We start from the raw sequence: 14,049 nt of genomic DNA, 5'->3' as shown, positions 1-14,049 counted from the left end.
GAAGCATGGGTGGATATGATTGTAGAACAGAATTTACACAATTCCTGTTATTTGAGAAGGGGGGGTGACCACAATATATACCGTGGCCGCAAATAGATAAAGATAAATTACCCAGTTTGAGTTCAAGAGCGGGTAAATGGATTTATGAGTTGGAAAGAATGACAGCGGGAATGACATGAGTGGTGAGTGACATAATAGGCCTCCGAGCAGGTATCCTAGGGGAGAGAACTGATGACATTTGGAGACAAGCAGGATATGTGAGTGTAACAGTACAAAACACGACACATGATGGAGCGCCGTTTATTAATTGTAGAGCAGACAGTATGGAGGGCACTAAGAGTACAATAGGCTGATACATCTGAGATGGGTGCGATTACGACACAGAAAATGGGTGAGAGCGAAGACCCCATTGCTTATATTCAGGAGATTCAAGAAAGGTGACGTCTTGCGGTGAGGGAACTGTGGGATTAAGACCATTGCGTTATGTTATCCTATTTTATGTCAGGGACTGCCCGAGCCAATGCAAAGACAAATGAAAAAACAGTTAGGGATGGAAGCGAAGTCATGGCCAGAAATACAGCGGACTATTGGCCATCATTGTTGATTGTTAAAAGAGAAGAATAAGAGAAAAGCTCATAATAGGAAGCTTGAGGAAGAAAAGTTAGTTGAGAAAAAGTTGTCAATCTGCCATAGAAGGTGCTGAAGTGATGAGCCTCGAAGGAGTGGTTACACAAGAGTTGCTGCCTAAACAGCCAATCAATATAAGGTACCCCATAGAGCAGGGCGGGTACAATCTCTGGCCACGTTGTAGAGAGAATGGTTCTAGAGGATGAGGTGGTGGATTTCAGAAACCTCAAGGGGTTGGAGGGTCAATGGAGGACAGCTGCAGCAGTGCTGGAATGGTGGGAGGATGGGACATATGGCTCGAACATGTAGAAGTAGAGGGGACATGCACCGGAACTGGCAAGCTCCAAGAGGGTGGACTGAATATTTCCCACAGTCTAATACAGAACCACCGGAGTATTATGCCCAGGATCACACACAGTATTAGACAAATGCTCCACGAGTACAGAAGACGCAGGCGATTCTCCTGAAGCCACAGTCGCCGCAAGGGCAACCACAGTAAGCGCCTATCTAAACACAACAAGTACAGACACAACAGTATTCGCTGATGCAACAGACGACTGTGCCACAATGGAAGACAAATAGAAGAACCCCACAAACACCTCACTCCAGGGTAGAGTGCAACAGTAGTGGGAGGGAATGCGTTTACAGGTACATGGATGAATTTATATACACAATAGGACTGCCCACATAGTGACCTGATATGTTCAGTACTATCTGTGACGCCAGATCCCCAAGAGGAACGAAGGGTCAGGGTAATAAGAGGCAAGAAATGTGTTTCTTGTAGACACAGAAGCGACTTGTTCCTGTGTTTGAGAGGGAAAGTATCCAATGTCTGGGATAGCCACGAATGTGCAGGGCTTCTCTGGGGCTATGAGTTTGGTTCCTTTTACTGATGAGTTACCAATTTCAATAGGAGAACATGACGTATCTATGCCGTTAGTGTATTCTCGACTGACACCAGTTAACATATAGGATGTGACTTGATGACAAAACTTAATATGATATCTATTACTGACAAAGGGATAATATGTTCCACTCCTGGAGTACATTACATGAATGTAAATGAACATATATTAGCGTTTACGGGCCAAAAAGCATTATGAGGTATTCCTTTAGATCCAGAAGTATTTTTGTATGGAGTAAATATTTTGTTGCCATGGCTTCCTGCATTCATAGGTACATTTCTGACGATACTTGACAAGTTTTTGTTAAGACCAGAAGTACCTATGGATGCCGAGGAAAGACCGGTTATCCCCATATAATTGGAGGAAGTGATAATGAGAGAAAAAAGGGTGATTATTCATGAGACAGACGACAATGGAAGACAGTAATAGCTCTTGATAAAGGGTATAGAGTAACAGACTTGACAGACAAGGAGTTGGTCAGGGATGGGAATTCAGACGATGAATTAGTATTTTTCATAAGTCTTATTGGATGAAAATAAAGAACAAGGAAATAACACAGATAATGGCATTGTTAAGAAATGAGCTGTATTTTTCCAGACCAATTTAGAAAAGGTGCCACACATTTTATGCACCAGTAGTCCATATGATGTGGATCTGTTGAGTGGAGCAGGAGCAGTTACAAAATAAAGCTTAAGCCAGGAGAAATTTTACCACGAGCAAAACAGTTCCCCATGTCCAGAGAAGCAGTTGAAGTTATATTTAAAACCATTTCCGCTTTGATACAGCAGGGAATTCTAGTGCCATCAGATTCCCCATGTAACACGGCTGTGTACCCAGGACAGAAATCAACAGAGTTTCATGGAGAATTTATTCAGGACCTAAGCCGTCTAAACAAGATTGTCGAAGCAGTGTTTCCTCTGGTTCCAAACCCAGCTATGATATAATGTAAGATCACAGCTACAGTCAAATATTTTACACTAGTAGATTTAAACAACACTTTCTTTGCAATTCCCCTTCACGAGGACTCCCAAGATTAGACATAATTTCCGTATAGAAATTAGTGATGGAAACATACAAGATTACGACAGGGGTACTGTGAGTCCCCATCAATCTTTAATAGGGTCCTTTAGATGGCCCTAGGTAACCTACAACTTGAGAGCACAATAATTCAGTATGTAGATGATCTATTAGTGTGCAGTGAGACAGAAGAAAAATGCAGAGAAGGTTCAGTCCAGTCAATGACCGTATTGGCAGAAAAAGGATAAAAAGTGGACAGGGAGAAACTACAGTATTGCCAGGAAGAGATCCTGTACACAGGACAGCTAATCTCTAAAGAAGGGAGTAAAGTGACGCCTGAGAGAGTAGAAGCAATCATGAAAACTGTAAGACCTGAGACAGTGAGGGAAATGCAGCAATTTCTAGGACTGTGTAATTATTGTAGGGCCTGGGTTTTTGATTGCAGTACAAGGCATACATTCATTTTCAAAAATTGATTAGCAGAGTTTGCTAATTAAAATTGTATTGCATAGCAAACAGACCCATTTAATTAGCAATGTTGTACCAAACTTGTTAATGTCACCAGGTGTTATTTGTACAGAAGACCTAAAATGAGCAACAATACACAATTTTTGCATACCGCCGAAATGAGCAAGAATAGTTGGCACTTGCAAATTCAGATAGGCTTGCAGGTCGGATAACTTAGTTTACCCATTCGACCTTAAATGAATGCACTCGACCCATAACATGGGGTGACAACAAATATAAATGCAATTTCTGTATACTTCAAACCCGCTTTATGGTTGGCACACTGCTACCACCCAGAGGCCAGCCATGCACAGTGAAACATATATTTGACATTTACTACCAACAAAGTAAATGTTAAATACAAGTTTCAAACATCCCTTGCAAATGGTACTCGCCCTTCATAAAATCTACTTGACTATGCAAGTGGGTGAAAAGACTTTGCGAGCTGTGGATGAGCGTATGTAAAAATGTAAAAGATCAGACACAAATAGCTATGATAAATGGTTCTAATAACAGTATGACCAGCTGTCTCCTGCAGGTGCTAATATAGAATGCAATCATAATTATAAAGCAAAGCCAGCTGGGGAGGCGAACTACACTGTATGGTAGTGCAGTAGATCTGTAGATGTACCAACTGGATGGAAATATTTATCACTACTTTGTATACACATCTAGATAGCTTTGTGTATACATTATGTAAGAGGAAAGAGTGGGTGGCATAGCAAGCAGAGAACTAGGCACATTATGTAGAATATTGGAGTTTATGGTCAACTCGCTTTCAGGGTAGCTGGTATAAAGTCAGCAGTATGGGATCTGCACCAATTGCACAAATGCATGCAACCAGCCAGTTACAGAACTAGGTTTGCCATGAAAAGCATTTGATCATGTGATCATAAACATTTTCAAAAGTTTTCATTCATCAATATGATTGCATCTTCATCAACAAAATTAAATATAGTTGACACTGAGATTTAGATGCACTGACCTACACTTTACTGCAAAGCATGGAGATGATGCAATGTTTTACAGTGTCAATACTGTAGTTATGCATCATGTAACAACTTACATTTTTTAGGAATGGAAATGCATGACTGTCTTTTAAAAAAATATATAAAGTTAACACATATCGGTGTTTGACAGACAGGATATAGTTAATCAAAGTTTCACTAAAAGTATCTTCCCGATTTAGTTCTGGTTTACAATTATTTGAAAAAGAAAAATGCAATTCTTGTCTACCACTCTCACACAGGCCTTTGGCACTTAAGAGTGGAGGAAATTACTGCAGCACTTTCTCTCCAGTAGCACTTGATGTGAACAGAGAAAAGAGAGCACAGAGGGCAAGAGAGGAATGCTGGGCTAGATGCGTTTCGATTGGACTCTGTAACTTAAATAGCCAGCTTTGCTACACAAGTGTCAATTTGATTAGCAAACCTACAGAATTACATAGTAAATTGCTATGCAACACTGCTTATTTTATGCCTTGACAGTGCATATATTAGACCACTTTTAAAAGGACTCAAGAAGTGCAGTCAAGTAAATGTGAGATTACATGGACAGACGAGATGACAGAAGGATTAGAAGTGTTGAAAAGGGTGATTTGTACAGCCCTTGTGCTAGGAATTTGAGATTATAATGAATAGTTTTATTCTCACATTCAAACGTGGTGATGACAGCAGTCCTTATCGCAGGAGACGACATTATGACATGGACATAAACCATTGGCTTATTGCAGCGCAATTTTAGACCCAGTAATGAGAGCATGACCTCTGCGAACAAGCATTAGCTGCTGCTGCTTTCGCAATTGAAAAAGCTGCAAGTATTATAATGGGGTGCTCAATGACATTATACATCGAGCATGCCTTATTCGCCATTTTTGAGAAACCCAAAAGTATATTACCTAAACAGAGAGCATCAGGATATGAGGTGATAATTTCAAACCCAGTGAGTAAAATTGTCAGATGTAGAGTAGTCATTTCAGCAACATTCATAGCAGAACCAGTAGAGAAGGGAGATTATTATCCCCGCCCGCAGTTCCCCCTTCCCATGCTGTTGCGCGATCTGAAGGACACCTGGCCTAATAGGATCGTTGTCTGTCTCCCTCTGTTCCCCCTTCCTTGCCTCGCCGCGCCCTGAAACGCCTGTGTATAGGCGCGTTATAAATGCCATATCCTATATCATATCATGTACATGATTGCACAACATATACTGAGGTTTATTACACTATTTCCCACGTTAAAGAAAACACTATAGGGGGATAATTCTATTAATTGATGGTTCTTTGAAAATTCATCAAATGACAGCAGAAAGACACTCGGGATCGGCAGTAGTAAAGTTAAAACCGAATGGTAAATTTGAAGAAGTGACAAGTGCAAGACTGCCTTCACGTTATTCAACGCCGACTGCAGATTTGGTGGCAATTATCGCTACACTCCAGAGATAAGAGGATGAGGAAGTGACTGTGTGCTCTGACTCTGCCTATGTGACATCTATGTTACAAACAGGATTGTCATCCTGGAAAAGTAGGGGCTTCCTCTGCGCAGATGGCACACCAGTGCAACATGCGTTGCCATTGGGTACTAAAGCACCCATTGGCTATTGCCATGGTGAAGTACGCAGCCCATACTAAAAGGGTAGAAATGATTTCTCGCGGTAACAGTGCCGCAGACATTGAAGCAGAAAGAGCAGCATATTTACCATTATTTTCAATTTTGAAGTAGAAGATGTTAAGCAGTTGTCAAAATGATGTGTGACAATTTTAAGATGATGTCCATTTTACAGTGAATTGAGCTGCAGGATCAAGCTCACAAGAGGAACAAGATTTATGGAAAAGACAGGGGTGTTCTTTATCCCGCACAGAGGCTATATGGAGCCAAGATAGTACTGGAAAGCCAGTTATGCTTTTAGCATTATTGAAGGTTGCACTGGATCAACTTTAGTATCCTGCTCATATAACCAGAGAGAGTCTTGCAGCCATGATCGTAGAAGACTGGTTTTCACCAAATCTACTGGAGCACGTTGCACAATTTATTGTGAACTGCATTGTTTGTCAGAAATTCACAGCCGGGCATACCTTGTGAACAGTGAGAAGAGCAATACACCGTCCCTTTCAGCATCTGCATACAGATTATGTGGATATGTTGCAAACATGCAATGGCTACAGATATCTTAGTAGTAGTAGTATGTCCCTGTTCCTGATGTTTTGAGGCAGGTCCATGCACGAACCCCGATGCCACATGTGCTTGCTGCCAAGTTTCTTGTACTTGAGGTGTTTCTAAATGGGCTGTATGCAAAGACTTCCGCTCTGATAATGGACAGCATTTTATAAATTAAATGTTGAAACAGATAACTCTTATGTTAGGCATGAAGCATACATTTTCATCTGCATATCACCCACAGGCGAATGGTATCTGTGATCATTTAAACAGACTCCTTAAAGATAGTATAGCCAAGATATAAATGACTTTGAAGGGGGGATGGCTATATTGCCTATTCTTGCTCTATTTCCATTGAGAAACCAGCCTAGCTCAGATCACCATCTGACTCCTCACGAGTTGGTGACTGGACACCGTGTTAGAGTACCCCTTGCTCCTCCCACTCGAAAAAAACGGATGCCCATAGTGTAGCAAAAACATTAGGGGATGAGATGTATGATTATTTGACAAATATGAGTGCTAGTGTTTCTTTTATTTCCCCACAGATCTAAAATCGGAGGGAAGGGTCAAAGGAGGTTGAAGACAGCCTAACGACCAACAATACTGAACTTTTAAAACCACCGAGTTTGTATCCTGCGGACCAAGTTCTCATCAAAAGCTTTGTTTGCACTCGGCATAAGCCCCGTTTTCAAGGACCGTATCTAGTAGAGAATGTCACACCCACTGCCATAAAGGTTCAGGGAAGACAAGCTTAGCTGTACCTGAATGACGTAAAGCTCTACAAAGGAGAGACCCCTACCCTTCTGTCACCCATTGACAGTGAAGCAAGAGAAGTTCTCATTATGTTGACCAGATCTGCTGAGATGATCGGTTACCAATAGCCAACAAGAACAGACAAAATAAAAACAATGTGAACTTTCAATCATACACAAGTTTAAAGGGAAACAAATAACTTTTCACTGTTCACAGACCTATCCCTGTTAGGCTAATCGGACATTGTTTTGGAGGAAAGAAGAGCACGCAACACTTTATGTTGCCTATAACATTGCACACATTCTTGTATGTTGTTTTTACATATGTACTTCGATCCTATCCAGCTCTAGTCGACAAAACTTAGATATTGTCACCTTTTTTGGAAATCCTAAAATGGCCCTCATTATTCGCAGTATCACCTTTGCAATAATATTACAATTTGTGTTATAAAAAGGTGTGGTTATTGTAACAGGAATTAAATGTTGATAAAGGAGAATGGGAATCTTCCATTTTGTGCGATACACTTGTTAGCAAGAAGTCAGCTTAATGCGCAAAATGCAGTAAGGCAAATTCATTAGTTTGCCATATTTCTTTTAGCTACGTTGTGATTAATGTGTAGTGTTTATTTCCTTGTTCTTATAGCATGTCGTCAAATGGTAGCTTTTCGTCAAATTATGTTTTACGTTATTGATGGAGTGTCCAACAATGAGACATCTGTTTCTATTCCTAACAAAAGCATGAGCGACATTTTCCCTGATATTTCTAACCAGCTTAAAAGAGATACTGGTGAAGATTATCAGGATATAAATGCATATCTTGATAAGTCAGCCCATTTAAAAAATAACCTATGGTACTAGCACGAGTGAGGTGGGGGGAGGAACGTCAGATGAGAGTTGCTATGTGTGCTCTCTCATCCCTTATGCCATGAGTACAGCCAGAACATTTGTAGCAAGAGAAATACCTAGATAGCGTCCCATTCAAAGTGAAGTGAAGCGTAGGGATAGCGTCCCATTCAAAGTGAAGTGAATTCTAGGGATAGCGTTGCATTCACATTGAAGTGAAGCGTAGGGATAGCATCCCAGAAATGTATAAGTGCATCTCTCAGAAAAAAGGTGCACGCCTTGGTATATGTGGATATTTATGTTGTGGTTCTCGAGGGAGGAGTTCTAATAGGTGGAAGGTGCTATCGTGCTGTGTAAGAGAATGAAGACATATGGCTCCCACTTGACTTTGTTGTCCTTCATGGAGGTGGAACTGCCCCACCCCTTTTTACAAACTCTTGGTGCACCCAACGTGCGGCAGACGTCTGTAGTGGTGTAGGTGTGCAGTGTGGGTGATGGATGTTGGTTTCATGTGAAGTACTTGTTTGTGTTGGGTTGTTGAAATGGAAGGAGATGTGTTGCGATGTGCTTCATGTGTTTGTGGTGTGTTGAAAAGAAAGGAGATGTGCTGTGAAGTACTAGTTATGTATGCATGGAATGCTCATGTGAGGTAGTGGAATGTTTGGTGATGAATGTAGTGTGAAGGTTCCAGCTCATGTCAGTTGAGCCTGGGTGATGGGACCCAGTGGTTCCCTAGCTGCTAACTTAAAGTAACTTATAATAAAGCTAATGAAAGAAGCTACAGAAGTGTCAGATGCTACTTTATTTAACCCTTTTCTCTTTACCACCCTCAGAATTTTACAAAGTACCAAAGTGATATATAAATGCCAATACTGTCCTTGTTAGTGAAGTCACCTCCGGGTGTAGAAAGTATGTATGAAGCATCTCTAAAGAGTATCTACTTGCTTTGCTTTGATTCTGAGAAAGTATTTTGATGTGTTTTTTTATTGTTGCACATTGCCCTTTTTAAAGAATGCTTATTTAAAACTGACCGTTAAATAAATATTTATTTTTTTACTAGAAATCCTTGGGTGTAAGTGTTATTTGGATACTGTCGGCAATCTGGCTTCAGAGCAGGGCATAGCACCGAAACAGCCCTTCTGGAACTAAAATCTAGTCTCCTTTCTAACATAGATAAGGGAGAAACTACCATGCACATTCTGCTGGACCTTTCAGCCGCGTTTGACCTGGTTGACCACACGTTGTTGGTCACCAGGCTCAAACAAGTGGCAGCCTTTTCCATCGAAGCCTCGCAGTGGGTAGCTTCCTTTCTCAAAAATATGGTTTGTTGCATTTGCTCAGACTTAGCTGAAGCAGACGCAATCCCCACAGGGAGCAAGCCTCTCCCCCTGTTTTTATAACGTCTTCACTGTCCCCTTTTTCTCAATGCTGGTGCACGAAAACATCTGGTACACCAACTTCGCATGACGATACCCAATGTATCATCCCCTTGATGGGAGACCACACTTAAGACGAAGAGCGTGTCAATAAAGTTTACACATGCATTGAGAACTGGATGGTACAAAATGGACTGGCGCTAAATAGAACAAAAACGGAGCTCATGATTGTGGGATCCCCCAATCGGATCTCAAAGCTTTACCCCAGGTATAGCAAAATCCAGCTTGGTGAAGTTAAACTAGACACACTCAAGAAAGTTAAGTCATTAGGGGTGATTCTCGATCAACACCTCTCCATGAACGCCCATGTAGGAAGTGTTGTATCAGGGGCAGCTTACTACCTAAAATGTTTTACACACCTTAGACCCATGATCTCCCAGGCCAACGTTGAAAGACTGTCGAGAGCCATAGTAGGCTCTAAAATGGATTACTGTTGAAGTCTGCTGACTGGTATCAGCAAAAAGGAAATCAACAGGCTGCAAGTTATCCAAAACGGCACATGGTCACGGGCCTCTCCAGGCGGGACCATGTCGCACCAGCAAGAAGAGACCTGCACTGGCTACATGTAGAGGCTAGAATTCAGTACCGCTTCATTCTTATAACATTTAAGAGCCTCCTGGGCACCATGCCCCATTACCTTAACAAACTGATTCTGCCTAAGAGTTCCCCACGCGCGCTTAGGTCACAGGAGACCAAAACGCTCATTATCCCGAAAAGCAAGTCCAGGAAAGCGGAAAAAGGAGCTTTTGCCATAGCAGCTCCAACTGCCTGGAATCGCCTTCTCCTAACCTTTGATTGGAATCGACCCTCGAAGCTTTAAAAGAAAGCTTAAAACTTGGCTTTTTGAATAAAGCTCAACTGAATTTCTGTCCCTTAACCTCCGCTTTCTGACTCACACTTGTTTTTTGTTGTTTAGTCTCATCCGCGCCATCATGCCCACGGGTTCATTGTTGCGCAATACAAATGTATTAAAGTAAAGTAAATACTTGTGTGTTTCAATGCTACAACTCTACAGCACACATTTACCACTCTTGAGATAAGTCTGGCTGCTCAGTCACTCTACCAACTTGTGTAGTACAGACCTATACCAATAGGGTTACCTAATACCAAGATGACACGACTGGTGTAGTCTCCTAGAGGGTTACTGCATCAATCCTTGCCTAAAAAGGACAGTCCAAGACAATTGCATGCAATTTTGCAAATTTTTCAGGTGTGGTGAAAGCCCTAGCCAAGATGAAAAACGCTCCTCTGGTAATCTTAGAATGTCATTTGAAGATTGTAGGGTGGCACATTTGCTCCATTGCGACAACCAGTGCAGAATGACTAACTCCGAGTCCAAAGTTCTTGCTCTTCCTCTCAGGCAAATATTTCTCAATCTGAATGCTCAATTTTTATGTATGTATGTTTTGATTTAAATAGTGTCTTTAAATGGTGTGGTAGTTTATGGGACAAGAAGAGCAAAGGTGTATGAATTTTCTGATGCCGACAAACTGTTCGAATGTGAAAGGTAATGAACTTTGTCAACCCACAGCTCGTGATGCTCTGAGTAACTTACACCCCATGGTAAAAGTCCGCCCGATGTCACAAGCGACTAGAGCTGCAAAGACCAAAGCAAGAGCCTCTGCGGGTAAATTCACATTAGTTTTCTAGGTTATTTGTGATCATTTTGGATTTGCTTTGCAATTACCTATCCTAGATTCCTGTACTTCCTGTGCTTTTGTGGTCCGCCATGATTCGATATGAATCCATTGATTGTAGTAAAATCATCCATTCTTAATAAAAGAAATTAAATGCATAAATAGCAACAAAACAATTAATTAGATCTGCCATTTAGTACAGTTGTATTACTTTGAAGTAAATCAAGTGTTTATATCATTATTTAATAAAAGGTATCATTATATCACACGTAATCATGCGCCACAGAAAAGCTGTTTGACAGAGTGTTGTAGTAGATTGAAACTTCAGTTTTAATGTTGGAACTGTATTTTTATATAAAGTCGCCCTCAATGATAACGCGTGTTTCATCAAGTGCGCTGCCTTTCGAAGGGATTGGTTCCACCGACGTATTCCACACCTATGACGGGTAATCACCACAGCTGTGCTGCTTCGGAACATTTTCGGTGTCTGCGTCCTGCGTCATTACGTCGATACGCCTCTTCGAGGACCTCCTTCGACGGCTGACGTCAACCGATGTTATATGTTATATGTAGGACGCCCGTAGCCTCAGTTCCGTTTTTTCCGCGAACGTGTTCGATTCGGAGATCTCGGCGCGCCTCGGTTCTTCTGTTACTTCTATCGGTTCTTCGCACTCAGTGTTTTGTTAAAAAGATATCGGGGGTCATTACGACCCTGGCGTTAAGGGTTTTACGGCGCTGTTAAACCCTTAACGCCTGATTACGAGTTCCCTTTGCGGCTCCCGACCTCAACGGCTGGTCTGGACCAGCCGTTAAAGTAGGGACCCGCAAAGGGACTTCCGAGGTAATTATGGTACCGCAATTTGCGGTACCGTAATTACCGCATTCCCCAGTCCCATTGAGCCCTATGGGGCAAAAATGGGAATGGGGAAGGGCCAATGGTAAATGGGGAATTACCGCCCCGCCAACCTTGGAATGGGGCGGTATTTCCCCATTTACCATTGGCGGACTCGTTACAATACCGGCAGCAACCATGGTGCTAATAGCGCCATTAGTTACCGCCGGTGTTGTAATCAGGGCCATCATGTCTTTGTCTTCTTCTACCCTGTGGTCGGGATTCAAGAAGTGTCAGGACTGCGGTTCCAAGATGTCACTTACGGACCTGCGCGACGTATGCCTCTGGTGCCTCTGAGAGGACCACGCCACCGATGACTGTGACGATTGCCAGTCGTTAACGTCGAAGGCCTTGCGGGAGCGGAAGAAGAAGCTGACTGTAGGTAGGGTTTCCAAACCCCCGAAGTCGACATCCTCTGGGCTTTTGACCGACGATTCGAGGGGCGACTCTCCGAGGTGTTGGCGCAAGTCCAGGGGGTCTCGGTCCCGGAGTGGGTCCCGCCATTCCTCTGCCTCTTTGAGGCAGACGGCGGGTTGCTTGTCCCAATGAGCATTCCTCGTTGGGAACCTGCATACACCACAAATGTGATTATGTGGACAAGGTACATAGATGATGTGCTGCTGATTTGGAAGGGTACCAAATATGATCTTGAGGAGTTCATGGATAGAGCCAACATGAACCCACTGGGAATAGAATTCACTGGAACAAGTAGTCAGAGCAGTATTAACTTTTTAGACCGAACCATTTATGTTTCTGAGAATCAACTCAAGACCAGAACATATCGGAAGGAAACTGAGGTCAGTTCTATGCGGTTTTCCACTAGCTGCCGTTATGACCCTGTGAAAAGAAATATTCCAAAGGGGGAGTTCATTAGAGTTTGCAGGAACTGTGCTGACCAGCTTATCTTTCAGGAGGAATGTGCTCTTCTGTCCACTCGGTTTAAGGCCAGCGGGTAAACCAGCAAATGCATTAGAGTGGCACAAGCGAAAGCAGAGAAAATAACTATAGCAAAAACTTTAATACAAACCAGAAAGGAATAGCAACATCTGGAAAAAGTGAAATTATCACAACTTTTTGTGCCAATAATTACCAAATAAGAAAGATTCTGAAGAAAAAGTGGCATCTGCTCAAACTAGATGCACACATAAGGAATTCATAGAAGATTTTCCATCCATCATCTTTAGACGGGCCAAAACATTAAAATCTGACCTGAGCCCATCATTACTTCCTGAAGCCAAGAAAGAACATATTCCCACATGGCTACCGCAACCAACATCAGGATTCAGAAAATGTGGGACGTGCTCTGTGTGCAAGCATTAGAAAGTACTGACTCAAATGGAATTAGGATCAGGATTAAAGACAATATTAAATGTCGGTCTAAATTTGTTATGTATGCGATTGTGTGCAAATGTGCAATGATTTACATAGGTAGCAGCATTCTTGAACTCCGGGTTCGCATACGAGAGCACCTATCTACAATCGGCAGTCAAGACATAACATTACCCTTTGCCCACCACTGGCAGCCGGAGCAACAGTTATGCGACAAGAGGGAAATCAAGTTCATTGGCCTCAAGAAGGTCACCATAGGACCAAGGGGCAGTAACCAAGAACTAAAATTGAGGCAGGAAGAAGCTAAATTAATCTCCAAATTTAGAACAAGGATTGAATTCCGACAGTGAAATGTCTTCTTTTTTGTAGGGTGTCAATATAGAGTAACTTACTGTAAGTGGTATTAATGTAATTAACATGAATCACCAGTTATTATTTTTAGGATTGTGTCAACTATCCACTGTGCACAAATGTGGATTCCACCTCAGTATGGTATGGTAATTTGGACACAGTACCGGGACATCACATCATTAACCAATGCAATGTTATTTAGACACCAATTATTTGCTTTTACAGCATTTTGTGTTCTCTTTCGTTTTATGAATAATATATCATGTTGAACCATTTTTTTGTTGTTGTCCCCGTATGAATCGAACCTTCTGGTACATTAATGAGAAACCACAGCTTTATTAAGTGTTTGCAATCACTGTGACCTACTCCCAACCGTTCAAACCCATCAAAAGATTCTAGATAGCAAGCGGACCTTACCAGAAGTTTAAATGGAAAACGTTTTACGCATATTGTGTACTATTTTAATTAATACCTTATTCTGGGATCCAAAAGATGGCGTTCATAATAGATACAAAAGTAGGATACCACAGTTAACGTTGGTTACACACTTACGCATTGATATCGGCGTTCGTGTAACCATGGTTACACACCAAAACAAAAA

The 14,049-nt window shown here is 41.9% G+C and overlaps 1 protein-coding gene across 5 annotated transcripts in view; it reads left to right on the top strand.

Moving 5' to 3' along the window:
• The window catches only part of R3HCC1L (R3H domain and coiled-coil containing 1 like), a 482,602-nt gene that overhangs the window by 384,025 nt on the left and 84,528 nt on the right, over positions 1-14,049 (top strand). For 4 of the 5 annotated variants that reach the window (XM_069611545.1, XM_069611547.1, XM_069611544.1 and 1 more), the window contains one exon: positions 10,771-10,866. The exons of the other annotated variant lie outside the window; for it this stretch is intronic. In XM_069611545.1, the coding sequence (XP_069467646.1) occupies positions 10,771-10,866 (96 nt within the window). The remainder of the gene's footprint in view (positions 1-10,770; positions 10,867-14,049) is intronic. 5 annotated transcript variants of the gene reach the window in all.

The sequence above is a fragment of the Ambystoma mexicanum genome, chromosome 8 (genome assembly GCF_040938575.1).
Source record: "Ambystoma mexicanum isolate Mex_15411 chromosome 8, UKY_AmexF1_1, whole genome shotgun sequence".
NCBI classification, from domain to species: Eukaryota; Metazoa; Chordata; class Amphibia; order Caudata; family Ambystomatidae; genus Ambystoma; species Ambystoma mexicanum.
The sequence above is the reverse complement of the archived record's forward strand: the minus strand, read 5'-3'. Positions and strand labels throughout refer to the sequence as shown.